Source organism: Amblyomma maculatum, chromosome 4 (assembly GCF_055883805.1).
Source record: "Amblyomma maculatum isolate TAMU_Amacu chromosome 4, ASM5588380v1, whole genome shotgun sequence".
In the NCBI taxonomy this organism is placed as follows: domain Eukaryota; kingdom Metazoa; phylum Arthropoda; class Arachnida; order Ixodida; family Ixodidae; genus Amblyomma; species Amblyomma maculatum.
In genome coordinates, this window is record NC_139347.1 from 42,533,443 (window position 1) to 42,561,293 (window position 27,851).

General features: G+C 46.5%; 1 protein-coding gene across 2 annotated transcripts in view; it reads right to left on the bottom strand.

Moving 5' to 3' along the window:
* The window catches only part of HERC2 (E3 ubiquitin-protein ligase HERC2), a 131,196-nt gene that overhangs the window by 13,968 nt on the left and 89,377 nt on the right, over window positions 1-27,851 (bottom strand). For both annotated transcript variants that reach the window (XM_084601226.1, XM_084601225.1), the window contains exons 47-64: window positions 24,348-24,484; window positions 23,972-24,183; window positions 22,896-23,093; window positions 21,873-22,163; window positions 21,353-21,434; window positions 20,814-20,954; window positions 20,659-20,749; window positions 20,149-20,326; window positions 18,825-19,078; window positions 17,815-17,959; window positions 15,612-15,837; window positions 12,684-12,870; window positions 7,932-8,166; window positions 5,674-5,823; window positions 5,418-5,600; window positions 4,494-4,647; window positions 4,304-4,411; window positions 1,931-2,218 (exon numbers count right to left, since the gene is read on the bottom strand). In XM_084601226.1, the coding sequence (XP_084457352.1) occupies window positions 1,931-2,218; window positions 4,304-4,411; window positions 4,494-4,647; window positions 5,418-5,600; window positions 5,674-5,823; window positions 7,932-8,166; window positions 12,684-12,870; window positions 15,612-15,837; window positions 17,815-17,959; window positions 18,825-19,078; window positions 20,149-20,326; window positions 20,659-20,749; window positions 20,814-20,954; window positions 21,353-21,434; window positions 21,873-22,163; window positions 22,896-23,093; window positions 23,972-24,183; window positions 24,348-24,484 (3,260 nt within the window). The remainder of the gene's footprint in view (window positions 1-1,930; window positions 2,219-4,303; window positions 4,412-4,493; window positions 4,648-5,417; window positions 5,601-5,673; window positions 5,824-7,931; window positions 8,167-12,683; window positions 12,871-15,611; window positions 15,838-17,814; window positions 17,960-18,824; window positions 19,079-20,148; window positions 20,327-20,658; window positions 20,750-20,813; window positions 20,955-21,352; window positions 21,435-21,872; window positions 22,164-22,895; window positions 23,094-23,971; window positions 24,184-24,347; window positions 24,485-27,851) is intronic.

Sequence of the window (27,851 nt, forward strand, 5' to 3'; positions counted from 1 at the left end):
GCCCGAACCCGCCGCAGTGGCGATTTCTCGCACCGCGGGTTGGGGGTCACAGCTCTGTCTGCTAGGGCTGGCACGTCGGGGCTAGAAGGTGACTGTAGCGTCTAGCCCCCCCGTGGCGCATTTTCTTGCAAGAATTAAGCCCCCCACTGCACTTGTCACGAGACCGTTAAGCAAAGCGGAGGCAAATTTTAACTGCTCGACGCAAACCCCGAAGAGGTGCAGGCCCAAAAGCCCAATTCCATCGGCCATAAGGGGCAGGGACGCAATGATCACCACCGCCCGGCCAGTACGGGACCCACTGGAAAGAGGCGCTATTATCCGGAGCACGGAACACTGGGAGGCCCCCCGAAGAAGAACGCCCGCCCGGGACCGACTACCCTCAATGCTGGGGGACGCTCGGGCCGCTCCGGTACTGCGACAGCGGTCGCCGCGCCGGAGACCCGCTCGGTTGCAACCTGGACACACCAGAGGGGCACGGAGGCGCCGGTGAGTTATTTCTCGGACCGGCCCTGGAGAGTGCAAGAACGAACGCCCCGTAGCAAAAGCAACCACAGGCTGCTGAGCATGTTCCAGGGCCGGACCGTGGAAGACGAAGATCGCCGCGCTAACGGCGCCTCTCTGCCTCCGGTGCCCGGCTCCGTGTTTTGTGTATGCGGAGGCCTGGTGTTGTCCCGTGTAAGTCACCGTGGCTCCAGACTTCACCGCGGCTGGGACGAGAGGAACCGGGCGGAGCCTGCTGCGCCGCCGTCATCATTCGCGCCACAGCTCGGCCCCGCGGCGGCGGAGATGATGCGTCGGCTCGCCGAGGACCCGGCATACGCGCAGTGGTTGCTGGCGATCGCTCGCACCAGTCCTGGGGCGTCGGCGTCACCGCTGCCGGGGCCGAGCCAGCTGAGCGCCACTGGAGCAGCGGAGGAGCCTGCCTGCAGCGGCGTTCCTGGTGGCCCTTCCCCCGCGCGGCCGGGTCGGTCCCGACTGTCCCTGAGCGCGCCAGAATGGACCCCGTCATCGTCCTCGACGACATCATCGGCGGACCCGCTGATAGATTTCGCGGAGCTGATGGGAGATTAAGAACCAACAGCCCCCGACTTCGGAAAAGGTGATACGGTGGTTTTAAGGAGGGGGGGATTCATAATCCCCTGCCCCCATTATAAAGGGCCGCGCGTAAACACGCGTGACTATGTGCGCTCTTGGGGAGGACCGCGAGGAGAGGGCACACTGGCCACCCTCCCACCCTCCCAGGTTCCCGCGGCGACACCGCACGGGTTTCCTTCTTTCCTAATGGCATACCCAGGAAACCTCCTCTCCCCGAGCCGAGGTGAGATGCGCGTCTGTCGCAGCTCCCTCGGGGTCTTTTGACGGTTGGGCGTGCACGCGCACGGATCAGCATTCCCGTCGGGAGACCGCCGCCTTCATCCTCTGCTCCCGGTCCAGCCCGCACTGACTGCCATGGGCCGTGAGCACGAAGCCGCACGCAGGTGAGCAGACTACCTCTCACTCCTCGTGCGTGCTTCTCCCTTAGGTGGTTCTATTTCACCTCCGTACGCGGCGTTCGCTCGCTACACGGCGGTTGTTCTTTAGTGTATTTTCCTTTGCCGTGTACTCAAGCACAATACACTGTTCGAGTACGTAACTTGGTGTCTGTCCCCTCTGGCTCGAACCCGCCGCAGTAGCGACTTCTCGCATCGCGGGTTGGGGGTCACAGCTCTGTCTGTTAGGGCTGCACGTTGGGGCTAGAAGGAGACTGTAGCGTCTAGTCCCCCCATGGCGCATTTTTGCGAGATTAACCCCCATACACTATAAAGCCAAGTTTTAAGACAAGGAGTAGCCACACAAAGTAACAAAATTAAAGAAAAAAAGAGAGCAAGGACAAGAATGGTCATGATGAAAACAAATGGCAGACATGACAAGACACTAACTCCCCACTCACCAAGGTAGCTGAGCTGTGCACAGGCTGCGAGGGCTGCTGCCAGGCGGGAGGCAATGGCCCGATCTGCACAGCTGCGCAGGTCTAGCAGGCAGACCACCAGCTCCACTGAGGGACGCGACAGAAAGGCCCGATCCGAGAGGCTGTCACCTGCCGAGCCACCGGGGGACACCACTGGGTGCACGGTGAAGCGCCAGCCCCAGCCGTTCACCGAGCTGTCGCTCGTGAACTTCCAGTGGAGCTCGTTTCCCGGTATTCGCACCTCGGCAGACCAGTTGCACCATTCTCGGCCTTCAAGAGAAGATGATACGAACCAGCATTAAGAGGCAATAGCCTGCACATGAACCTGAGTGTTAAACACTTCAAAGCGCCTGTTCGTAACTTAACTGTTCAAAGAGCTATAAACATCAGAACAATAACAGAAAAAACATGATGGGGGAACAGGAGCACATATATTAAATCTTAATCAGCAGAATAAAAAGAAAATGTGTGAAACAAGTCTAAATAAAGCAGCATTATCAGATTACAGGCTCCCCTCACCATTTTCAAAGTATGGCAGTGAGCCCAAGTATTTAAGTAGGAAGTGCTCTTTATGGAGGGAGATGTAGGAAGTTTTGTGATGACTGCAGAATTTGTCAATGTACGCACTACAGTGCTCCTTCCAACAGTCAAGGGGTAATATGTTTACTTAGTATCCATGATGCACTGATATTTTCTGTCAAAGAATAGTTATTTTTGTCAAGGTAATTAGCCCTCAGAATATATGTGCCCCCCAAATTTGCCTTAACATTTTGGGGAAATAGTGTTTGCTTTGAATACAGTGAAAGCTCATTAATTTGAACCTTGCTAGTTCAAATTTTTGAACCATTCGAACTACACTACTTGGTCCGACTAAGCTCCATAAAGGTCTGTGTATAAAAAAGCCCGTTAATATGAACACGAGTCAGTTTTGGTACGAATCATTCAAACTATGCGCCGCCGTGTCAGGGTGGCCTGGCGCTCAGCATATGGCCAAAGAAATGCCTCCACGATTAGGGAGGCATAGTTAGAGGCTGCACACATCCAAAACGAAAACGAGGTAGAAGATGAAACCAGGCAAAACCATAGAAGAGTAGATAAAGCATAAATGGTTCCATGACCGGCGCGGCAGCCGGTGGCGCCAGAGGGTAGGGGTTGGCAGCCGTAGTTGCCTGCTCTTCTCTTCTGCGCAACCTTCAAAACTGGCAACTAAATATTCATTAATTCGACCACTGTTTAGTCAGAAATGTGGATATTTCTGTCGGCACAGTCCCGGCCAATGACCATGAAAGGCGTTGGACTGGCGCTACAAGCTTCAAAAAAAGAAAAAAGGAAAGCAAATCATTAGGCGGGATATTTTTTTTGCGACAGTCATCCGTCCTTTCACCCATCAGTCATCAACCAAAGCATGCAGTCAGCCACGATCATGATGCCGGCTTTTAGCGTCGTTCACTATCACGTGTTACAGTGATTGTGTGGCAGTGGATGGCGCCCGTCCTGAAAGTGGCATAATAAAGCTAACACACTGTAAACGAAGCTTGCAAAACTGAATGAGCACTGGCACTGTGCCAAGTCGCCCCCCCCCCCCCCACCTTCCCGCTAGAGCTAATGCCAAAAGGTAAACACACTGAGGCTATTGCTGCGCAGCATCTTGACGAGCTGCCAAGAAATTCACTGTGGAATGAGACGGCGCAAAACAAAGGGACGCACTATAATACTTTTTTTTTTCTTTAAATTCTCAGCGGCAAACAAAAGGGGAGGGGGGGGGGGGTAATTATGCAAGTGGGTCGTTACGCGGGTAAATGCAAATTGTTCCAGTCAGTTTTTTCGAGGCCAAACGATAATTCTAACATTGGATAATTTGAACTCTTTTCCCGGTCTCGCGGAGTTCGAATTAACGAGCTTTTATGTACTATATGTGCAGTATTGCTTGAACTGAAGCAACTTACAGCCCGTTATTCTTTTCAAATAACCAGAGCAGTATCAGTGCTAGAAGTACTCTGTTAAGCATATGTTCTAAGATATGCATGTTTGCAGATGAATGTGCTATGAAGCAGACACCCAACTGCTGGTTTACTGTGCCTCTGCATATCCAGCTGCACCCAATGTCACTGGCTGTGTATAAGCCATGATGTCAGCTTAAAGGATTTACATTAAACGAAAACTGGGTGAAGCCAGCATTCGAAAAACATTATCCGTTTGACACGAATACTTTGAGATTTGGGATACTAAACACTCAGATAGAATATTGAATACTTCACTATGTGACCAAATATTTGAAATTATCGAATATCTTTACTTAATAGCACCACTATAAGTCAACACTGTTACTATCATAAAAGCATTAAAAATGCTGACCTGATCTGGTGGCAACCGTTCTCCCTGCACCATCCATGATAAAAAGCGGATCGTTGCGCCGTTCTGTGGAGCACTGTCGATCGAATTCAACCTGAAGACTTTCAGCACCTGAAACGGATATCAAAAACGCTGTCAGTACACCGAAACATCGGACTGAAACCCTGCTAGGGAATCACTGCTGAGACCTCACCTGGAATCCTAACATGGCCAGTCAGTGTGGTGTCATCAGTGTAGGGGTGGCTTGACTCCTGTACTACGGGGAGGGGCACTGAGCGTCTGGACTCTATGTCGGAGGCCACGTCCTCCAGCTCAGTTACGCAGATCTCAAGCAGCATTTCTGCAACCTAGGAGTCGAAAAAGCGGAGGGAAGATTAAAAACCGAGTGTCACCTTTACAGTCCTCTCGGTAGGAATTTGACGATGTTACGCCCCTGTTGGCTCTACTTGCTATAGAGCAGTGAAAAACAGTGCCATTTATCTGGGATTACTGCTGCAGTTTATACGAAAGCAATTTATGCATTTTTATGGAGTGATAAATATATCAGTCGCATATATCACAGCTACTATAGCAAGAAGCAAATAGTATGACAGGACTCAAATAAAAAAAGGAACAAAAAAAAAATGATTTCAGTGCGATACAGGTTACCTTCCACAAATGCAAGCTTACACAACTAAGAAAGCCTTACTGGTAATGCTTATGCTGAGGAAAAGGATTACTGTACGAATGGTACCAATGAGAAGAAAACGATGAAATATCCTATAAAATTATAAGCAATGCACGCACTAATCAAAAAATCACGAACCCCACGAGCTGCAACTGTTGTATGTTGTTTGCTGCTTAAGCAAAGGAAGCATCTGCCCGTCAGAACCCTTGAGGCTGATTCCGCGTCATGGGAGGCCACAGAGTTCTCAACTGGCTCTAATTTGTTTTTGTTTTTTTTTTGTTTTTTCACTGTTCTTGAAATATCTACTGTCCCTCTGTTTGCACTGTACTAAGCTGCAAAGGATCTTATTATCAATGCTGAGGAAAAACAGCCAAAGCCCCCCCTATCTCTCCAAACGCCTTCAAATAAAAGCAAAGAGAAGACTCAAATAGCTTGGATACATCTACATACCTGTGGATTTGCCTGCGCCATTGCTTTCAGGACATCTGAAATGGCATCCTTGGCCTTTTCACCAGCACGCCCTGCCACCGCCAGTTTCAACAAGTCAACCAGGGCCCGTGCATCTTCGGCCGTCAACTTTGCCGTGAACTCATCAAGGAGAGAGTGGATAGCTTCTGGTTCTGCCGGTGTCACCTGCGTGTAAGATCACAAGTCTTGTCCATATTAATGCTCCAAGGCCAGAGGGCAGAAATGCTTCGTCAGTTACCTGTTCCGATGAAGAGAATGTTGCTGCAAACACACTGGCAGCTGCAGATGACATCCGTGATGACAAGCTTCCCGAACTTGGCAGCGAAGGGACCGATGAAATCATCTCGGCTGCACGAGTTTCACTCTCATCTGACCCTGAGAGGGCTTCCTGCACACGTAAACAGGCTGGGTGAGGCAATCTGCTCAGGATTCAGCCCTGAGGTGCTATCAGATCACGACACCTGAAAGCATGCAGTTAGGATCTTTCTCCGTTTACATATCAGTCTGTATATTGTAGCATGGCAACACTTTCTGTGCACCAAGAGAGGCCAAAAAGAAGGGCCAAAAAGAAGGACCAAAAACTAGAGAAAGATCGAACAATGAACATTCACGCACTACCAACTAAGATGACACAAGCATCCCACTGTGCATTATGGCTACGATGCGAAATCTCAGAAGGAACATCTACGGACACAAAAACTCAGTTAGGGCAAAGATGCATGAGCCAGAAAATAGTGCACTAGGGGACACACTGTACGGTCTTCAATGCACCCCTACATGAGCACAGATAACGCTTTCGTTTATTGTGCAAAGACCATGGAAATGGGGCTGGTTAAGTGAAAAATATATAAAGACAGGACAAAACTGAAGAGAGTCTGTGGCTGGTGCACAACATTACCTCGGCTATCATGCACCTTGAAGGTTACTGCAAAGCTTGCCTCCTTTAGAGAACAACCTCATTGCGCAAAAAAGCAGAGGAAAGCGTGTTGTCAACTACCTGCATTCCCATTCTGATGCAAGATCTCAGGAATCTTTTTATGATGGGACATACAAAAAAGGAATTGCGAGGGCCACTTAAGCTCCACCTTTAAGAGCATGACACGACAGCGTAAGCTACCAGCGCACATATATAAAGCGGCGTTTTAACCAAAGCTTTATGACCATGCCTGCGTGGCCTAGAAGTAACGTGAATGCAAGGATGCTGGCAGGCTTGTTCCGATATCACTCTCTCATATGAAATGAGAAGCCCAAGTTGGCAGCTCCTGCCATACGTAATGTCAGGCAACCCTACGTCAGTGCGTGGCCATGTCAGCTGCCAGCTATCGCCTGCCAGCGTCATGCCCATGATTTTTCGCTCACAACACCAACACCGGTGGATTTTTGGTGAATGGCGCCTTAACCGTTATCGCATTAAAACACAGACTGTGCCTGAACTAAACTAAGAAAAGAGGTGCAATTTCATTCTATGCAGTAGCGGGTTCGTCACTGTCACTAGTTTTTTGTCTGCGCCGCACACATTGACCAGTGGTAATTATAAGCCAGGTTAAAGGTATCAAGTTGAAAATACTCAAACGCCTAGTTTGCCAAGTCTGTGTGCTGGTATGGCTCTGGCCAAGAGCAAATAGGCAGTTGTGCTTTGCAGTTATATTAGCACTCCATAGGAGTTTAAAAAAAAAGGTCCTTTCTCATGCAATGTGCCTGTGTTAATCTCAACAAGTGCTTTGCACTTATGCGGCCCAAAAGTTGACTCCAGGAGTACAATGCAGTTTGGGGTCATCGCAATGCAGATGCAAGCCATGCTTTGAGATTTGGGATGGGAATATGGAGTGTAATTTGCCTTTATTTGCTCGCTATTCATTGCAGCTACTAAGAAAAATTAATTATTTTCACTATCTTGTTTCACTTGTTCAACAATGCTTGAGCATAATGCATGCTTCAGTTAAAGACCTGGCCTTGATTACGCACAATGTGAAGCAAATTCAGAAGCATGTCCACACTGCACATTTCCATAGCCAGAAATTGTAGCAGCGCCAACGACAGAGTGAGAAGACCAAGCACGACCACCATTTACCGTCGTCAAAAGCTCCTTCCTACTGCGACAATACAACAGTAGCATCCTGCTCTCCCATGTTGAACTGGCTATTAGCGGAGGTACTAGCTATGACCTCTAGCATTTGCAGCCGTCTCTGCCTTCTGTGCATCATCATTTTCTCCAGGACCTCACGGTGAGTTGAATACCCACTGATGAAATTTTAGACCGTACAGCCTTATTCTTCATTGGAAACATAATTCTTCATGACATTTTTTGCGAACAAGACTTACCTCTCTTCTTACATTTATGCACATCCCAAAGTGTGTGGTACCATTCAAGTCAGCACTCCGAAAAGCCTATAGTATGCCCCATTTACAAGATGCAACTGCATTCATTATAAGTGGCAAGTATGCCTTTTAGATGACCATACACGGGAACAGTCTATACATAGAGGAGTGCCGTACCTGTGCGGCAGGTGGCTTGCCAGGTGGCGGGCTCTCATGCACATCAGCTGCAGCTGCTGCAAGGTGGTCCCCTGAGCCAGCAGCAGACGCCCGTGCAGGCTCTGCTGAAGCGGCCACTACCCGGGGCACGAGGTCTTCTTCCGCCTGGCTGCCGGTCGCCTCACAGGATAGCGGCCTGCCCGAAGACAGCTGAGCCACTCCCGTGTGGGGCAGAAGGGCGCTCACTGCTATGCTCCTGCAACGGAGAGTGCGAGGTGGGGAGAACCCAAAACTCGCATTAACCATGCGCACCCAAGAAGTAACAAAAGCTGGCTTCTGGTGGTAGAATGCAACAAGATGGTGTGGTTTGGTTTGTGGGGTTTAAAGTCCCAAAGAGACTCAGACGATGAGAGATGCTGTAGTGAAGGACTCCAGAAATTTCGACCACCTGGGGTTCTTTAACATGACTAACATCGCACAGCACATGGATGCCTTGCTTTTCGCCTCCATCAAAAAGTGACTGCCGCGGCTGGGATTCGATCCCGTATCTTTGAGCACAGAAATCGAGCGTCCTAACCACTGCACCACCTCACATCACAAGACTGTGTGATTAACACGAACTACAAACACCCAATCAAGTGCAAGTGTCACATGCACCATATGCACCGAGAAAACTCAGTTCTTTCTCTCCTAGAAATCTGCATATGAGATCAAATTTATGCTTTTAAATACCACATCTGCTAACCGGAAAGTGGAGGGAAAAAGCAGAATTAATTATCCGCCAAAAAACCATCACTTTTTAAGCTGTACCATAAGTAAGTCCCTGTCAGTAAGCAGATGCACACAGATTTTAGACATTGTAAAAGAAAAAAATGAAACAAGGATGAGAGACATCGAGAAGAGATAAACACAAGTGCTGTGCTACATTCCCCGGTCAGCCATCGAAACATCTTGTTCATTACTGTGGGACAATGAATCACTCTCTCAAGACATTTACCAGCAGCACTTGTAATGAACTGCTCCTTGATTGAGATATGTAGTATCAACAAGGTAAAGGAAAACGGCTCATATTGTTGAAGCTGCTGGAGGGTGTAGTACAGTCGAACCTGGATATATCGAACTCGAAGGGGATTGCGAAATAGTTCGATATATCGATAATTCGATATACAGAAATCAGCTTGTGACGGCACTTACTATGCGAAAAAAACGATACCAAATTTGTCGCGTAATCAACCCACTCGCATAATGAACCCACCCTCCACTTTTGCACCCGAGAATTAAAAAAAAAAAGTGTTAAAGCCAGCTTGCTTACATGCAAGCGATTGAGCGATCTCAGCGGCGAGCGGCAGCGACAGAGTGAAAGATTTCAAACTTGTTGGAACTGCGTCCCTCTCGCCACTCCAGCCACCGCGGCAGCTCAAAACAAGGTTTCTGTGTCGCCAGAAATTGCGCGGCAGAAATCGCGAGCGTTTTTCGCTTGCATGTCGATGGCGCGCGTCACTCCGTTTCGGTCGTCTCATCTACAGCTCATTTCTTGGCAGCGTGCCAAGACGCTGCGCAGCGATAACGTCTACGGCGTTATCTTTTGATAGCTCCTGCCGTGGCAGGGAGCGAACTTGGCAGTGCCCGCGATGGCTTGATTGCACATGCCTGTTTCGATTTATCGAGCCGCGCTTGGGGCGGGCGTCATGATCGCAGCAGCTGACCGCGTGCTTTCGTTGATTCATACATGCAAGGATAAACGACTCCCGCAAAAAAAAAAAAAAAAGAGGTTGCTTCTTAACGTCCGCAGCCGCCATATCTTACGCCACGCCGCGTGTACAGCACAACAATAAGAATGAATGACTCGCAAAAAAAAAAAAAAAGAAAAAGAGAGAGAGAGATCTGCCGCTTCTTGACGTCCGCAGGCGCCATAGCCACGTCAGCCGCCGCGCGCAGAGGGTTCGCTACACACGCTGGAGAAAGCGTCCTACGTCTGAAAACGGGCAGAACTGGCTTGGCGCATGCGTAGCGCGTGCTGAAGGAGAGAGATAGCTCGACAAAAGAATGGGCACACCCACGCAGATGGCTTGCAAACGTCATGTGCTGGCACGCGGGAAACGATAACTGCAGATGCGCGCGCCTTTGGGGAATGAGCACGGCGCTGCCCAGACCAGCCGTCGCCGAACTGTCCCCTCTCATTCCTTCCGCGCGTGGCTTGAAAACGTCACGCGGCGAACGGCCAAGGGGGATGCAATCGTCTTTGGGGAAGGCACACTCTCCAGTGCGTGGTGCGGAGTTCAATATATCGAACGACCGGTGAAATTGAGTTCGATATATGACGCGGCTTTCCTATACTTTTACATGGGATTTTCAAGGGGATATACCATGAGTTCGATATAACCAAAATTCGATATATCCGGGTTCTATATAACCGGGTTCGACTGTATCTTATGAAAAGTTTTCCTCTTAAATGTGTGGACACACTAGACCTTTGCTCTGAAATGATGCATATGACATTAAGTGAACATGAATGATAATGTAGGAAACTAACTAAATGAAATTTAAATTCATCACTGGGTGTCGGTGAATTTCGTGCGGTGGTCCGGTGATCTACGTTTACTAATGCCTTACGTAAAATTACAAAAGTCGAAATACAAAGAAACATGCAAGAACCATTGCAAGGTTTTTCTGTTCTACTGAAATCCCCACAAGTACTGAGCCCTAGTTTCAATACAAGGTTTTCTCCAAAAATATGCACAAATATTGTTATCTGTGCAAGTTAAAGCAAAAAGCAATCGTGACACAAACCATATCAAAAACACTATACTCCTACCTCAGGCTTTTTGTAGATCAAAAATTGTCTTTGCAAACTGACAGGTAAAAAGAGTGAAATTTTTGTTGTACTGGTCCATGGCAAATGAATTACATCATCGACTACACAACCTAGGTAGGAACAGTCTTTGCGTGGCACTAAATTTGACCTTCAAGTGACCTTGACCTAATTAAGTGTTGGTGTCCACGATCCCATGGTGTCCATCCAAAAGTATACTGCGCTTTTCTTCCCCCAAAACCTAACTTTAAAGGGAGGCAACACTGTGCGATGTCAGCACATGTTAAAGGCCCCCAGGTGGCCGAAATTACTCTAACCCTTCACTATGGGACCTCTTTAACTCTTTATGCTTTCACTCTCCCCTTCCTCCCTTCCCTCAAGTCTGACAGATACTGTGCCTTTCCTTTCTTATAAGCCAATGCGCAATCTACAAGCAAAACTATGAAAACATGACCTTGACCTGATTAGGTGCAGGCGTCCACCATTCTCCGGGGTCCAGCCAAAAGTATAAGGCACCTTCCTTTCCACAAAACCTAACTGCCCCAGGGGTCTGTCCTTGGACCCCTTCTTTTTCTCATTTTTATTAATCATATTGTTCTTGACCTCACCTGCCAAGTTCGGCTATATGCTGACGACTGTGTGCTTTACCATGTTGTGGAAAGTTCTTCAGACGCATTAAAACTTCAGCGAGACTTAAATTTTATCCAGTACTGGTGCTCAAAATGGCAAATGTCTTTGAACATTTCAAAATGCAAACTTGTCTCTTTCACTCGTAAGCGTTCCCCTCTATAGACCTGTTACTCATTAAATAATGTTCCCCTGCAAAACGTTTCTGAATATAAGTATCTCGGCGTATATTTCACATATAACCTTACATGGACGAGACAAGTTGAGCATATTACATCGAAAGCCTGCAGAATGTTTAATTTTTTAAAGCGTAATTTCAACAAAGCGCAGTCAAATGTCAAGCAGCTTCTGTATTTCACTTACATAAGGCCAATTCTTGAATATGCATGCCCTGTATGGGATCCCCAGTTTATTTACTTATCTGACATGCTCGAACGCGTCCAAAATAATGCTGTCAGATTTGTGTCTAACAATTACAACTTTTCATCTTGTGTCACATCTATTAAACATCATCTTGGTTGGGAATCTTTAGCTCACCACAGAAAACATTTTAGATTGCAGATCATGTATCGCATTTATTTTGGAAAGCTCAGCATTGATCAAGAACGGTACCTGCTTCAACCTCACTTTTTATCTAGACGACTTGATCATCAGTGGAAGATCCGAGAAATAAAATGCCGGACAGATGTATATAAAACCTCATTCTTTCCACTGACGATAAAAGAGTGGAACCGACTGCCAGCTGGCATCACTGAGTGCTGCATGGAAAATTTATTTCGGGCTTTTTTATCAGATGTGTGACGTAGCGCCCAGTTCCCTTGCGTGTGTTTCCTTCGTCAATTTGTTTTTGAGTGTTTTCATCACTTTGTTCGTCGCGCAGTTGCCCCCTTTAGATGCATGTTTCTCATTCTGCATTATCACTTGTGTCGTGTTATTTTCTTCATTTTTATGTATTTTTATTGTACTACTGCCGTTTCTAGCAATGTTATTTGTCATCTCCCCCCCTGCAATAATGCCTTCGGGCGCTGCAGGAATCTGTAATAAATAAATAAATAAATAGCTTAAAGAAAAATTATGAAAAAAAAATGTGGTGTTACAGAGGCTATCACTGAAAGTCATAGCTTTTGCTTTGTCACTACAGGTTCAAGCCATGCTTAAACCTCCCCAATTTTGTTCTATCATGCCCTCTGTGCTGGCTACATTATTCACAACGCAAACAGCACATTAATGAAACCACACAAGTGGCGGAAGCTTTGTGCTACCAATAGCTCCTCGTACCAAAACAAAAGCAAAGGCCATTTGCACCCCATGCAGCAGAACAGAGAACTGGGTACCTTGCGTGCGTTATCTGGAGAGCCTGCAACACCTGGTGCAATGCCTGTTGCTTAGCCTCGGTGCCATCAAGTGAGAGGAGGATCTTTGTGAGCGATGGTCTTGTCGTTTTGCTTCGCTTTGACTGGGCACTAGAGTCCTGCGAGCTCTCAGGCTCTGCAGCTGTCTCCGACATGGCATCAGAAGAGCCTAGTGGCAATAGAACATGCGCAAATTCAGACCATTTGCCATGCTAAAAAGCAACAGGGAAGGGACAGTCTGGCAGTGCCACGAGGTAAAGGTAAGCGCACAATGAAAATTTCAGCTCAAAACAAGTTCCAACTAATGGCAACTATGGCATAAAAGACTTAATTTAAATGCAAGAACTGAATATGAACTGAATGTTAAATGCACCTGTGTGTAAGCTGCATCCCACTGCAGACTAAAGTTTATCATAAAAGAAATTATCATAGATATGCTTCCCCAATGTATAAGAAACACCTGTTCATTTAGTAAACATTATACAAATGTGCTCAGAATTCCTTTGTTAGAGAGTGCTACAGGAATATATACATTTGAAGCAACCACTGTGCATGATAATCCTAAAACTCTGGCCAGTGTGCCTTCTTGCGCCTTTCTTGTTTTCGTTGTTGATTTCAATGACCCGAACATCATTCTGGCTTTGTGCTAGTCTTGTATCATTTTTTTCGCGTTCTCCTGTACATATTCAAAGGCGAGCAACTTGAATTTTGTGTAGTATGGCACAGCTGTTCCATCACTGCATTTGTGTTTTTTTTTTTTTTTGCAAGTACAGTTGAATCCCGCCACAACGAATACCTCCACAACGAAATTTCCGCGACAACGAATAATTTTTTATTCCCCGTGAGTATCCTATAAGAATGAATGGCCTAAATTTCTCTGCACAACGAACCATTTTTGCAGAGCGTTTCCGCTTCAACGAAATTTTCGCGTTCAAAATCGAAACCGAAACTAGTTTTATTGGCGAGAAGTCCAAGTCAAATCCAAAGCCACATTAAGCATGAAATCACGTGATTGCAGTTCCGCCATTTTGGCTTTGTGTCGTGGTCGCGTTGTTCACTCGCTGCCTTTCTCTTCGACAACGACGAGTTTTCATCCGCAGGACACGATGGCAACGCAAGTGAAAAAACGCAAAACTCTTTCCCTTGAGCAAAAAGCTCAAATAATCGCCCAAGCAGAAAGCGGAAGGAAGAAAGCGGCAATTGCTGAAGACTTCGGAATTCCTGCAAGTTCGCTGTCAACGATTCTAGGCAATAAGGACAGCGTGAGAATGGCACTTGCTTCAGGCACATCCTCGAAGCACAAAAAGGTGACGCGGCCCCTCCATGAAGAGTTGGACAAAGCAGTGCATGCGTGGTTTGTGGAAGCACGAGCCAGCAACGTCCCCCTGTCCGGAAGCATCGTCCAGCAGAAAGCCTTGAACTATGCATGCCTACTTGGCATTGATGATTTTAAAGCCAGCATTGGCTGGCTAAACCGTTTCAAGGCCCGCCATAACATCGTTGGAAAAGTGTTGTGCGGCGAGTCAATGTCAGCAGACGTGGACGGAGCAGCTGCTTGGAAGGCGAGTAACATGGCCGGAATTTTAAGCAACTTCGCGCCTGCAGACATTTACAACGCCGACGAGACCGGGCTATTCTACGAGATGTTGCCGGCTAGGACGCTCGACTTCAAGGGGCAGCGCTGTCATGGCGGCAAACACAGCAAAAAACGCATCACAGTGCTGCTTTGCACAAACATGGATGGCTCGGACAAGCGTCCGCCGTTAGTCATAGGCAAAAGTGCCAAGCCGCGCTGTTTTAAGGGAACTCGTAGCCTACCTGTGCAGTACAAGGCGAACAACAAGTCATGGATGACCCGCGCTATTTTCACCGAGTGGATGATGGCATTCGACCGCGACATGAAGCGGCAGGGCCGTAAAGTTTGCTTGCTTTTGGACAATTGTTCAGCGCATCACTCCGACGAAGTCAAGCTCACTAACACGGAGCTGAGGTTTTTCCCTCCCAATTGCACGTCTGTCTTACAGCCTCTCGATCAGGGCGTGATTCTTAGCCTGAAGCGCGCTTACCGTGGGAGGTTAATTCAGCGGCTGCTTTTTAACACTGAAACCGGCCGAGACACGAAGGTGGACTTGTACGTGGCACTGCAGATTATGTCTGCTGCCTGGAGCACACTGGGGCGCTCAGTAATTGTGAACTGTTTCAGGCACGCCGGACTTGCCGAAGGTCGACCCGTACACTCTGCTGGCCTAACACCAGGCGTTACAGACGACGACGAAGAGGCGTCACCGGCTCCGGGGATCGCGGCCGCCTGGAAAACGCTGGGAGAAATAGGAACCGTGCCGCCTAATCTCGAGCTCGACGAATACATCGGCGCTGACGCTTGTGTTGTTGTTCACGAAGATGTGAGTGATGAGCAGATCATAAAAGCTGCCCGGAATGATAAGGACTCTTCCGATGAAGAAGACGACGACGTACAGGAAGCGCCGGCTGCGGCAACCGCCGTACAGGTGATGGACGCTTTTGATGTCATCAGGAATTTCGTTGCTGTCCGAGACGACGATGTTGCAATGGGTTTGCTGACCGAGTGCGAAAATCGCGTGACGGCGTTGCTCGCCGTGAAGCGTAAGCAAACCAAGCTTACAGATTTTTGGCATTAAACGCCTTTGCTGCTGCTTGGGCAATTCTTTCTGCGTTTCACGTCAAATTTTTGCGATAACGAAGTTCCGCGAGAACGAATTTTTTTTCGTGCACCGTGAATTTCGTTATAGCGGGATTCAACTGTACGCCACTTCACCACAGTTTGTTTTCAAGTACAAAAATGTAAAGCAGTTTTTCACTGGTGAGGCCACCAATAAACATAATGCAAGACAAGACATAGAAGCGTGCACTGTACTTCCAGTGTACACTAACCTAGTGCAGAGGCTCCGAGAGGGTCCTTAGCCACAGCAAAGAGGACGGGGTTGTGGCCGTTGCTTCGTGTCGACTCTGAGGTCATCCAAGCGACACTGTGCGATGAGCCACAAGCTACCCTTGTCACCTTGATTCCATCCAAGCCATGCACCAAGGCGGGTTTGCGATTCACAGTCGTGTTGCCATTGCCTTGCTGCCCATGGTCATTGTCACCCCAGGCATACACCTGTAAGAAGGAGCAACTTGGCCATGAATCTGGATGAAAATATATGCAAAAGCCAAAGCCTGCTACAATAAAACTCGCAGGACTAGTAGTAAAATTCAAATAAATTCCAATGAAGAATTTTTGGTTCTAAAATCAGCCCAGAACACTACCACATCTGGCTTTCGGTGCACGAAGAACACTTAAATATTTCCAAAAATCAGTCAGCTTTGGTTGCTTTTACTGTTTCAACCCCAGTGCTGTGATTTTTGCACTCCACTGGAATTAAAACCATGCTCTCTAAGAAAACTCATACCACTTAACGCCTTGCAGGTAGTTCCTCACACTAGACAAGACAAGACTCTTTCAAGCACATTAAAAAAAAAAAAAAAGAAAGTTCTACCAGAAAAAAAAGATGAAAAGCACATTAAAAAAAAAAAAGTTCTACCAGAAAAAAAGATGAAAATTATTAGTATTAACATTTATTTGTGCCCTGTCGAGGTGGCTCAGTGGTTCGGGCGCTCGACTGCTTGAGCCAAGGACACAGGATCAAATCCCGGCCGCAGATGGCCGCTTTTCGATGGAGGCGATAAACAAGGTGCCGTGTGCTGTGCGATGTCAGTGCACGTTAAGGAACCCCAGATAGTAGAAATTTCCAGAGCCCTCCACTATGATGTCTCTCATAGCCTGAGGGGATGTTAAGAACCGCACGAACTATAAACCATTTATTTGCCAAGCACTTGCAGGAAATAGAAAAATGTTTCCTGGTGGTTCTTGGATTTTAAGAGGCCAAATCATACAGGATATCCATGAATGTGACGCTAACTCTGCACATGGACAGCAGCATGACAGCCGCTTCCATGCACGCAGAACTTGATGGCTACAATGCTTCACGGTCACTGGCATGCGACCGCAAAGTGTATGTGAAAGTATAAGCTCGAATTAAAAAGCAAACAGTCCAACAATGAAAAGTGCACATCATGCCCGCCATATGGAGGGCACAAAACTGAAAAAGAAAAAATTTGCCGGGTTTAACTTCGCATAAACCAACTGAGATGTGCGAAAGCACTGTTTGGCATGGTTTGCTTGGCAGTTTGGCATTGAGAGACTGGCACAAAGTTTGGCAAAGTGTTAAACTTGTTTAGTAGGTTTGATTTTGGGGGAAAGGGCAGACACATTATTTGCCCACTTCTCTGTTGACACCTATACTTAAAACGAACGTCAGTGGTTTCAAATCGCTACTGCAAACTAGCCTGCAACTTGACTAGCAGATGGACGTTAAACGGGAAGCGAAATGATATGCCCTGAACGCTGCACAAAGAAAGTCTGAGTCACAATTTAGATGCAAAATCACGTATATATGTTTTGTCGGAAATACAAGCGTTTTCGATGGACCTCTGGATTAGTGCTTTCACACTAAAGAAATAGGAAAGATGGCCTACAAACCTTTTCCATGCGAGCATGCACTCCATCAACACTATTTTGTTTAGACTCTGCTAAGATGAGAAGTGAAGCCCAAATTATTGCTAGTAACAGAATTAAAGTTTTGAGTGCATAGTTCTGGTTTGGCGAGCACCACTTTTTCATTTGTCCATATTTTTGGCAAAACTGTATGCTTCTTATGTGCTTCAATGCTTCCCCTTCGTGCACAAAGAACAGAGGGACTTGGCACCGCAATATGCAAGTGTCAGTCCATGTGCAACACAATAATTGGTCGTTAGAGAAACACAGCTTTGGAATCTTCCATGGAAAAATTCATGGCATTGCTCTCAGGACTCAGTGGCTCACAACGCCCTAAAGCGGCATGCACTGGCCTCCACAAAAGCAAGATCACTTCTGCATTACTCTGTCGTCTCTTCCCCATGATATGCAATAGGCAAACATTTTTAAACATGATCAGATTCATCAGGTTTATCATCAGCTGTAGATGCTCCTCAACCCAGCAAGCCACATCACATGTCCTGCGTCAGCTGTGCTGGGTCAGAATAGAAACTTGCTCACCTGGCCCTGATCAGTCACTGCAAGGCAGTGCAAAGCTCCAACAGACACGTGGATGACCTTTTTCCCCTGAAGGCCTTCTACAAGTTGTGGTTTCCTAACATGGAAGTCCGTTCCATGGCCCAAGCGGAAGTAGTCACCTTTGCCCCTGAGCAACATAAGAGACAGTTGCAATGAACACAGTTCTTTTTTTTTCCACATTTGCAAAAGCGTAGACAAAAATTTTGATGATTTAAAAGAAAAAAGAAAAAGAAAGTTTTTGAAAAATGTATTGCCCTGGAAACTACATGATCAAAATGTCTAAGATTTAGAAAAATGCAACAGCTGAATGAAATACACAAGGTATCTTCAGGCAGCAAAATAATCTCTAGAGAGAGAGAGCAGACGGAATCCAAAACTGTGCAGATTTGGCACAAGCCATTCGAGCCGCACTGAAATGCGGGAGGGCAGGGTGGAGCACTGTTCCGCATTTGGTCGCTGCTGGAATTGTAACGCACTTATAATTTATTATGTACTGGGATACAGGCAGACATTCTTGTGGAGCAGTGAAGAAGGTAGATGAAGTGCAGCTTGGGACCTGCGTGATGCCCGAGAGCGTGTCTGTCGTGAGGGTCCTCAACCAATGTCTACCGGCCTAAGCTTCAGATAAACAATTTCACAACTGCTCGAAGTTGCGCATGTGCCTTGATGCCATCCAGTGGGAAAGCACAAAACAGAGTGAAGCGGCGAGACAAAATGGGAGTACGCCCAGCACATTCTCGCAAAAATGTTTTTGGCCTCACCCTCATTTTCTGGTTTTGTTTGGTTAATTCGAATGTTTCTGCACTTCCAATGACTTCAAATCAGCGAGGTTTTACTGCACATGCCTAGAGGAAATGCAAGGCTGCAGGACACCTTGGATGCTTTCTCTTGCACTCAGTGAAATCAAAAGAGAAAGTAGAAGATTAATACCATGAAAAATAAATCTGAGAATACCAGCCTCTCACCACAACTACTACTGCACTGCCACTCACCACGTCCAGACTTGTCCAGACCTTGTGAGTGCAAGCGAGAACTGAGCCCCACACTCCAGCTGACAGACGCCCAAACCCTGCAGACGCTCCACGGCATGGGGCAGACTGCAGCCCTCACTGCCGCCGCGCCCAAGCTTGCCAAAGTCCCCGTCACCCCACGAGTAGACAGTGCCGTCTTCAGACAGGGCCAACGTCTGAGCATCCCGGCTGCCACAAGCCACTTGCACGATGCGTTGCCCCGACAGCGCTGCCACCTATTGGTTGAGTGGAAAGCCATCAGAGTCGGGGGGAAAGAAAAAACATGTCTATAAGGTCGTCCAGTCTTGGTGCGAACATGCGAGCAGGTAGTCACTCTCTTCAAAGCACCATCACATCTGATGCAGCATGTGCAGAGAGGCGCAGAGGCAATGTTTCGTATGGCCTGCCCCTGTACTTCAATGCGCGGCTGCGTCAGGCACGACGGCGGCTCCTTGAAGACAGTGACCGCCTTCTCGTGTGTTTGAGCATAAGAGTGGATGACCCTGTACACAGTCCAAATGCTAGTACATGACATTTTAGCGGTAATGTGGGACCCGCAATTCTGAACCAAGCAGGGCAGCCTGCTTTCAAAACACCACACTGGCCACGGCAACATATTTTTCGTTCACACTAACAGCCCATATGATAGGCACAAGAAAAAAAAAAAGAACCCTGTGAACCCAAGAAATATTCAGGCTAACCAGCCCCTCACTGTGCCTATATACAAAGTGTGAATGACAGCAACCAACTTTAGGCAGTAAAACTTTAAATGTGCATGTCTATCACAGTCAATTTTAACAAAATTCACCCAGCTAATTATAGTCAATAAACAACATATAGTAAAACTCAAATTCATCTAGTTTACTGTTTATTTTTTCAACCCAAAGAAGGCCCCCTATTTGTGCAGTAAATCCCGCACATTCCTTTTTTTCCTTTCTGGTCCTTCAGTCTTGCTGCTTTGTGCATGCTTCCTCCTGAGTTATGAATATTTTCATTTTCAAGGAAACACAAGCATCAAAACCAAGGCACACAGTTCTTTTACTTCACACCAACAAAGCTGTGCAATGTGCATTTTTAAGCGTTAATGGAGAACAACCCACACACAGCTGTAGAAGGACAACTTTTCCCGAAGTAAAAGAATATAATGCCGACAAGGTTTTTTTTTGGCACATGGCAACACAGATTAACAACATTTTAAAGCTGTTGTCAGTGGCGATACTGGCAAAACGCAGCAGAGCGGTGGTACAGCTCTCAACACAGATACCCTCAACATGCACTGACTAACCGTGTTGAGAGAGTTCGTCACCTGTTTGGGCCTCAGCTGGGTCAAATTGTCGCCATGCCCAAGCCTCCCATACTCGCCCAGTCCCCAAGTGTAGAGCTCTCCACTGGAAGTGATGGCTGCACTGTGGGAACTCCCACAGGAAATGTCCCTCACACGTTTAGACTTCAGAGCCTCAATGAGACGGGGCCGTTCACAGCTCCTGCAAGGCATCAAAAAGGCGTGGCACAACCTACAACCTTCACGGCACTGCATACATATCACCGTTAAATGAACTACACACTGAAGACTTTTTCCAGTGACATCCGATAGCTGCTGCACTATATCGGTCACGACCGCACCGCACCAACAAATTTCCTAAGCCTGTCATGGCACTCCAGAGCAACTTTTTGCAACCGCATGCATGCATAGATGAACACACACGAACATATCCAACACGAAAAAAAAAAAATTAATGTCATATAATGATATAACTATATAATCTATGTTTAAAAAGTTTGCTAGCGAATGAAGCGTGCTTCAGTAGATGCTTACATCCTGTTTCCATGGCCCAGCTTTCCATCATCTCCTTCACCCCAGGAGAACACCTTTCCATCCACAGTCAATGCAAGTGCATGCCTTCCACCTGTGAGGAAGTTAAATTCGTGGTTGAACATCTGCATCAAGCGGCGCTACTGTCTAGCACTCACCTGAGTGTACGGCCACTTTACGAACAACATATTGGCCCAGTGCTGTCAGCTGTCTTGGTACAGACACGTTGTTACAGTGACCAAGACCAAGGCGTCCATTAGTGCCCTCGCCACAGGCATAGACTTTCCCATCGTGAGAAACTGTAAGATATTTGAATGACAATGCAAGGATCATGTAGCAAAATCTTTTACTAGCTGTGAAATCCAGTAAGTACAACAAAAGGGCCTAGGCTGGAACGGTTAACGTGGGTTTCTTAGGTTTGTAGTACTCCAAGCATAATAACAGTCTTAACTGGTTAGTTTCCAAATTCACAAAAACTGTGGTGTACAAAAAGAAGAAACATGACAAATGGGGGTCACTTGAAGAAATAGTGAAGAAAGCAGGTTACTCTTGATAAAAGAGAAGAAAATGCTTGGTCAACTTTGCTAGCTCTTAGTTTCATTAAAAATATCATGAAAATGCAGACATGTAGGCCTGATAGAAGTAAATAAGCTTTTCTTTTTATTTCAGCTGGCTACAAGATGAAAAGAAATCTTACCAATGAAGAGACTTTTTGAGCCTCCGGCTATATGCAGTGGCTTTAAGCATGAAATGGCCTCTGAGAATTGAGGTAGTTTCACCTGAGAAAAAGGAAAAATAAAAAGCGTTTAAATATTGCCTACATTAGGTTATAATAGAAAGCAATAACGGGTTATTGGCCAATTTTTCATAGTGCAGCTGTATGTATGCCATCCTCCAAGGATTCTCCTAAAGAAAGAAAGCGCAAGTGGAAGTGCATAATAACAGAATATAAATGTATGAAATGTACAACAAGGTCACACTGCATACATCAGAACAGGCTGAGCAATACACGTGCCTTTTGAAATAACACATAGTGAACTATACTTTCTTTAGCAGCAGGATTAAAGACACAGGTCAAAGTACACTTTCAGCAGTGTCTTCAAGTTGCGAGGTCAACTCAAAAAATAAAAATCTACAAAGTCTTAATGCTCTTAGATTCCACATTAAAGGATTTTGAAATTTCAACAAAATAAATCTGGCTCAATGCTGCGACGCACCTTAGAACCTTTGAGACCTCCAAGTTGATCTTTGTCATTGAGCCCCCACACAAAGACCTTAGTGCGGAAGTCCTTGAAATTCTCAGAGGCTCGGGCAGCTCTCTGTGTCTGCAACTGCACGCCCATTGCAGTATCGTCTGTGTCCTCCCAATCCGAAGCCAGGTAAGGATACGTGGGCGAGAAGTCCTCGTCCTCCCCACGCTGACGTCCAAGGATCGAGAGGCCATGCACTTTGCAGTCAATGCCAAAGCTTCGGCATTCGCGGATTCCAATCTCAATGAACCGATAGTACTGTAAGGTGGAACAAAAAATAAAGAGATCCAATGATTCTGTTCACTTTTCAAAACAATGTCACAGCTTTAGTTTAAACAACTTTTTTCTCATGGAAGGTGAACCTCCCCATCGCTGAACATAACATTACCTTGGACGTAAAGCAATACTTCAGTAACGAACTTTGCGAACTTCACCATGAAAGCTGAAAAGCTAAATTCAAAACAATGCTCTCTCACTTTGTTTACTCTAGGACATTGTGGCCATCTGTCATCAAGACTGGCAATTTTCTTCAAGGTGACTTTGCCTCTGTTTTTATGCTGCTAGCAAAAACTTGAAAGAAAAAAGGGAGGTCATCACATGCAATGCAACTAACAACTCAGGCAAACAAGTAGCACTGCAGCCTGTCTGCCTTTATTTTTTTATTTTTTTGTGAAATCTTGCTTGTAAATGAACATGCCTATTTTCTAATGCAGAGATGCTGGCCTAAACTCATTATATTTCCAGTGATGCCTGAATGAAATAAAACCCACAAATAATGCTTATCGTCACATGTGGGATGACAGAGGTGTAAGGAGAGATCTGAAGCGTTAGCAGAGGTTTCCAGAGATCAGATACATGTTCTGAAATCAGACCTGCTAGCTGTCCAGTACCTCTTGAATTAGAACATATACGACTTGCTCATACATGTTAGCAAATTTATAACATAAGCTTGCTGAGAACTTTGCCCATGCTAACAGACAAACACCTCACCTCTCGCATCTCGGAGAGGAGAGTAATCTGGCTGTCAGTTGACTCAACGTGAATGGTGCGCAGCTCCGACATCCAAGTAAGGCACGGTCCACCGCTCACAACGATCAGAGAAGGCATATAGCTTGAATCCGCTTGGTCAACTGTCATCCACAGACGTTCGATCAGTATGCCAGGATGCAGCTCCAATCGGATCCAGTGCTGTGACAAGACAGTCCCACCGAAAAACAGTGGGGCAATCATCATTCAGCACTGCGCAAAAACGTTACGGTGCCTTCTCAGCACAACCCCTCTTTATCCCATTACATTAACTTGAGCAATCCCCAACCCCGTTCTAATCAAAAAAAGACCCCTCTTACCGAAAATGGAGCTTTTCTAAGGTAGCAAAGACTGAAGAGCAAAGTACAGGTGTTGCCAACATCGGCCGATTTTGCCAGTCAACTATTCCATACAGAGGCTACGGTCAACCACCATTCACTTGAAAATGGTGGCCACTTATCCTCTTTGGTAAGACCACCCAGGTTTAAGCTAAGTAATGGGAAAGTTTCTATATATAATTTTCTCAGTCAAAACTGCGTTTCTTGCTGTCATACTTTTGAAAATGCTTATTGTGCTGATGAATTCTGCACTGCGAAAAAAGCATTTGAAACATTCGGTTTGAAAATATTAGAATATATATATATTCACGAAGAACTAACAAAAATAAATGGTTCTGAAAACATGGAACTATGTTGCCAGGTCAATTGTGGTTTGAGCTATCAGCTTTGAAATTATTTGAGAAAATTTACTACTTGCTTTAAGATAAAAAGAAAACAAAAAAACACTATATTTGCTCTCCCCGTAAACGCTGGTATATCTGTTTGTATCCTTTATCAAAGACACACAAAGATGTATGTACGTGGAGATTTTGCACTCAGAGGGAAGCCAAGTTTTCTTCTCTGCTAGTTAGGCAGACTTAGCACTCAAGAATATGCCACTATCCTGCCATGCACCAGCCAATGAACTGGTGTGTCACCACCTGCCATCAGAAGTTAACTATCAAACTGTCAGGAGTTGCATGAGACTTGCTTTGCTCTTACCTTCCCTCGTGGCCCACAGCTCTGCCAGGCTGAACGAGTCCCATCGATGAGAAAGTGAGCATTGCTTTCGTTTGACGACACAGTCATGGCCTTGACACAGTGGCCCCACTTGTCCAGCAAGGTTGCCGGATCACCGTTACGGCACTCAGAGTCCAATGACCGCTTTTTGCGGGAGCACTCACCAGGGTAGCCTCCATAAGTTGGCAGTGCCCCTGCAAGGCATCACGTGGTCATATTCATTCCTTCTAAGAAGTAGGTTTCAACAGAGGTGGCTATCTAACCACAGGGATGCAGCCATTAGGCCTTGACCGCAGTAGAAATATGAATGATGTTCCGGCATGCAAAATACTAAGTCCAGTGCACAGAAAGAGCTTACCAACTCTGGATATTTCATTGAAGGGGTGTTTGTGAACCTGGTTTGTCTTGAAACACCGTTCACAGAGGTTGTAGTTCCTGCAGAAGCGGCACTTGAATCGAGCTCCTACTATAGGGCACGCCTCACACCCATCGCAACTGTAAAGTCAAGAGAAAAAAAATTAAGAAACAAAGATCTCCATTTGTCAAAAAGTAAGAAAGAAAAATAGTAATTGAGCACCTGAGCTAGTAGCCCCATTGCTCACGCCAACTATGCTAAACAACAGCTTGAGTAGTATGGCTTGCGCACCAGTGCCAAGTGAAGGGGGCAGTGTCAAGGGGAAGGAGGAGAAGGATGGTAGCCACCACTCGAAAAATTTTGTGTGCAGGACCAAACATTTTTGTGAAGTATTTCCTCCAGAACCAAACGATAATATTTAGTTATTGCATTTCTGGTAACCCCATGCCTGCATTTTGTTGTCTTGCTTATCCAAAGAGAGTGATCCAACACCACAGAGTCATCAAGGTTGCCCAAATTTCACTACCCCAAATTCCTCCTCAATTCTCCATGCCATTTTACGACAAACATAGTAGTGCCACTCCAGTAAAGGACACGAACAATGATACATGTGAGTTGCAACTAGACCAAGAGAAGGGTCTCTCAGGAGCGAGCCGGATCTTTTGAGCGGCTCTTTCAAAATAGCGGGTGGGCGGCGGTTCTCTTAGTGAGCCGGCTCTCATTCAGTGATCCGATCCGTGCCGAGCGGTTCCTTGGGAGTCGGATCTTCTCGGTGCCACTTCGGCGCCATCTATTAGCGATGCGAGAAAGCAAACGCCCTTCCACGTGGACTCCAAGATCCCCCCCCTCTTGTGCACATGATAGAAGCGCGCGCATGAGGGATGCCTCCCGCCCTTCCTCACAAGAGTCGCAACTCCATCGTAGCGCCTTCGGCGCAAAAAAAGTGGAATAAATGTGTTTTCAATCAATCAAGAGCCGCAAACATCAACTCGCATCCCCTCGCCTTCGGCTGTCTTTTGAACCACTCTTTCTCTCAATGAGCAGCGGCTCTTGAATAAACGTGTTTTCAATCAATCAAGAGTCGCAAACATCAACTCGCATTCCCTCGCCTTCGGCTGTCTTTTGAACCACTCTTTCTCTCAATGAGCAGCGGCTCTTGAATAAACGTGTTTCCAATCAATCAAGAGTCGCAAACATCAACTCGTATCCCCTCGCCTTCGGCTGTCTTTTGAACCACTCTTTCTCTCAATGAGCAGCGGCTCTTGAATAAACGTGTTTTCAATCAATCAAGAGTCGCAAACATCAACTCGCATTCCCTCGCCTTCGGCTGTCTTTTGAACCACTCTTTCTCTCAATGAGCAGCGGCTCTTGAATAAACGTGTTTCCAATCAATCAAGAGTCGCAAACATCAACTCGCATCCCCTCGCCTTCGGCTGTCTTTTGAACCACTCTTTCTCTCAATGAGCAGCGGCTCTTGAATAAACGTGTTTTCAATCAATCAAGAGTCGCAAACATCAACTCGCATCCCCTCGCCTTCGGCTGTCTTTTGAACCACTCTTTCTCTCAATGAGCGGCTGCTCTTGAATAAACGTGTTTTCAATCAATCAAGAGTCGCAAACATCAACTCGCATCCCCTCGCTTTCGGCTGTCTTTTGAACCACTCTTTCTCTCAATGAGCGGCTGCTCTTGAATAAACGTGTTTTCAATCAATCAAGAGTCGCAAACATCAACTCTCATCCCCTCGCCTTCGGCTGTCTTTTGAACCACTCTTTCTCTCAATGAGCGGCGGCTCTTGAATAAACGTGTTTTCAATCAATCAAGAGTCGCAAACATCCACTCGCATCCCCTCGCCTTCGGCTGTCTTTTGAACCACTCTTTCTCTCAATGAGCGGCGGCTCTTGAATAAACGTGTTTTCAATCAATCAAGAGTCGCAAACATCAACTCGCATCCCCTCGCCTTCGGCTGTCTTTTGAACCACTCTTTCTCTCAATGAGCGGCGGCTCTTGGAGAGCCGGCGGCTCATTGAGTGGCGGTTCTTTTGGAGAGCTGCCCGTTCAATGACCCGTCAGAAACCGTTCCGCAAGTCAGGTTTTCTGCTTGCTGCGACTTCAGCGCCATCTATTAGCAGTGCGAGAAAGCAACTCCAGTGGGCAGGCAGGGGTGGATCGAGCCGGCATACAAAGATAAGGATAACGACTGCCGTCTGCACAATCCTCCATACGCCGTCGGCTGCTTCGCCGCCGTGTCGAGGCTCCGTGCCGGCAACATGGCAGCCGCAATGCTGTGTGTATACTTCGGGTGGTCGCCGCCAGTTTTGTGCGTCTTTTCTTTTGCTTTCCATGCTTGCTATGCATATTTTTTTCAAGCTTCATTACAAGGCGAATGCCGTGTGCATAGCCCCTTCCACAGCCTGCCCAACAAAAAAAAAAATCATGTTCGGTCACACACAAACAGCACCAACTGCAGTGCGTCGTGTGCTCTAAACGGGAAACAGATGCCTTGAAAAATTAAAACCACTGAATGGCGAGCAGTGTGCCTTGAAGTAGACACAAAATGAATGAGTTAATGAACAAAATATGGTCAGTGTATGTGGCGATGAAAACAGAAAAAATGAACATGTTTGAGTTAGGGGACCGGGGAAGAAACTTGTCGCCAAGTAGAAAGGAAACAACAGGAGGAGTCGGGGGCTAAGGGTCGTGGGCCTTGACAAAAACTGCCGCAATGTTGAACAAAAGGGTTCATCATCATCATCATCAGCCTGACTATATCTACTGCAGGACAAAGGCCTCTCCCATATTTCCCCAATTAACCCGGTTCTGTGCTAGCTGCATCCACCTGACCCCTGCAAACTTCTTAACCTCATCCGCCCACCTAACTTTCTGCCGCCCCCTGCTATGCTTTCTTTCCCTTGGAATCCAGTTTGTTACCCTAAATGACCATCGGTTTTCCTCTCTTTGCACTACATGTCCTGCCCAAGCCCATTTCTTCTTCTTGATTTCCATTAGAATGTCAGTAACTTGAGTTATTTCTCTGACCCACTCTGCACGCTTCCTATCTCTTAATGTTATAAGAAGAAAGGGCTATAAGAATATAAGAGAAACGATTCAGAGAAAGCATATGGGGGGGGAGGGGGGGAGGCGGAGGGCAGGGCCAAAAAAACGCAATTTACAAAAGAAGGACTAATGCAGACTCAAGCTACAAAGTGCACACTGCATTAAAAAAAAAAAAAAAACAAAAAAAAACCATGCATTTACATTATATTTCAGGCTCTCCCTGAATTTCCAGTCTCCGGAGAGGAGACACTGGAGCTATTTCACTGGAGGGACCTAGAATCAGTTAATCTGCTTTCTCTATATTTATAATTCACTATCTATACTTGTCTACATCCATCACTATCTGTATTTATTAATATAGTCAGCCCACATGAGATTTTGGGCTATCTTTAGATTGATGGCGCCAAGCATTTATTAGGGATAATCCTCAGCATGGTGCATGATGGTCAATGT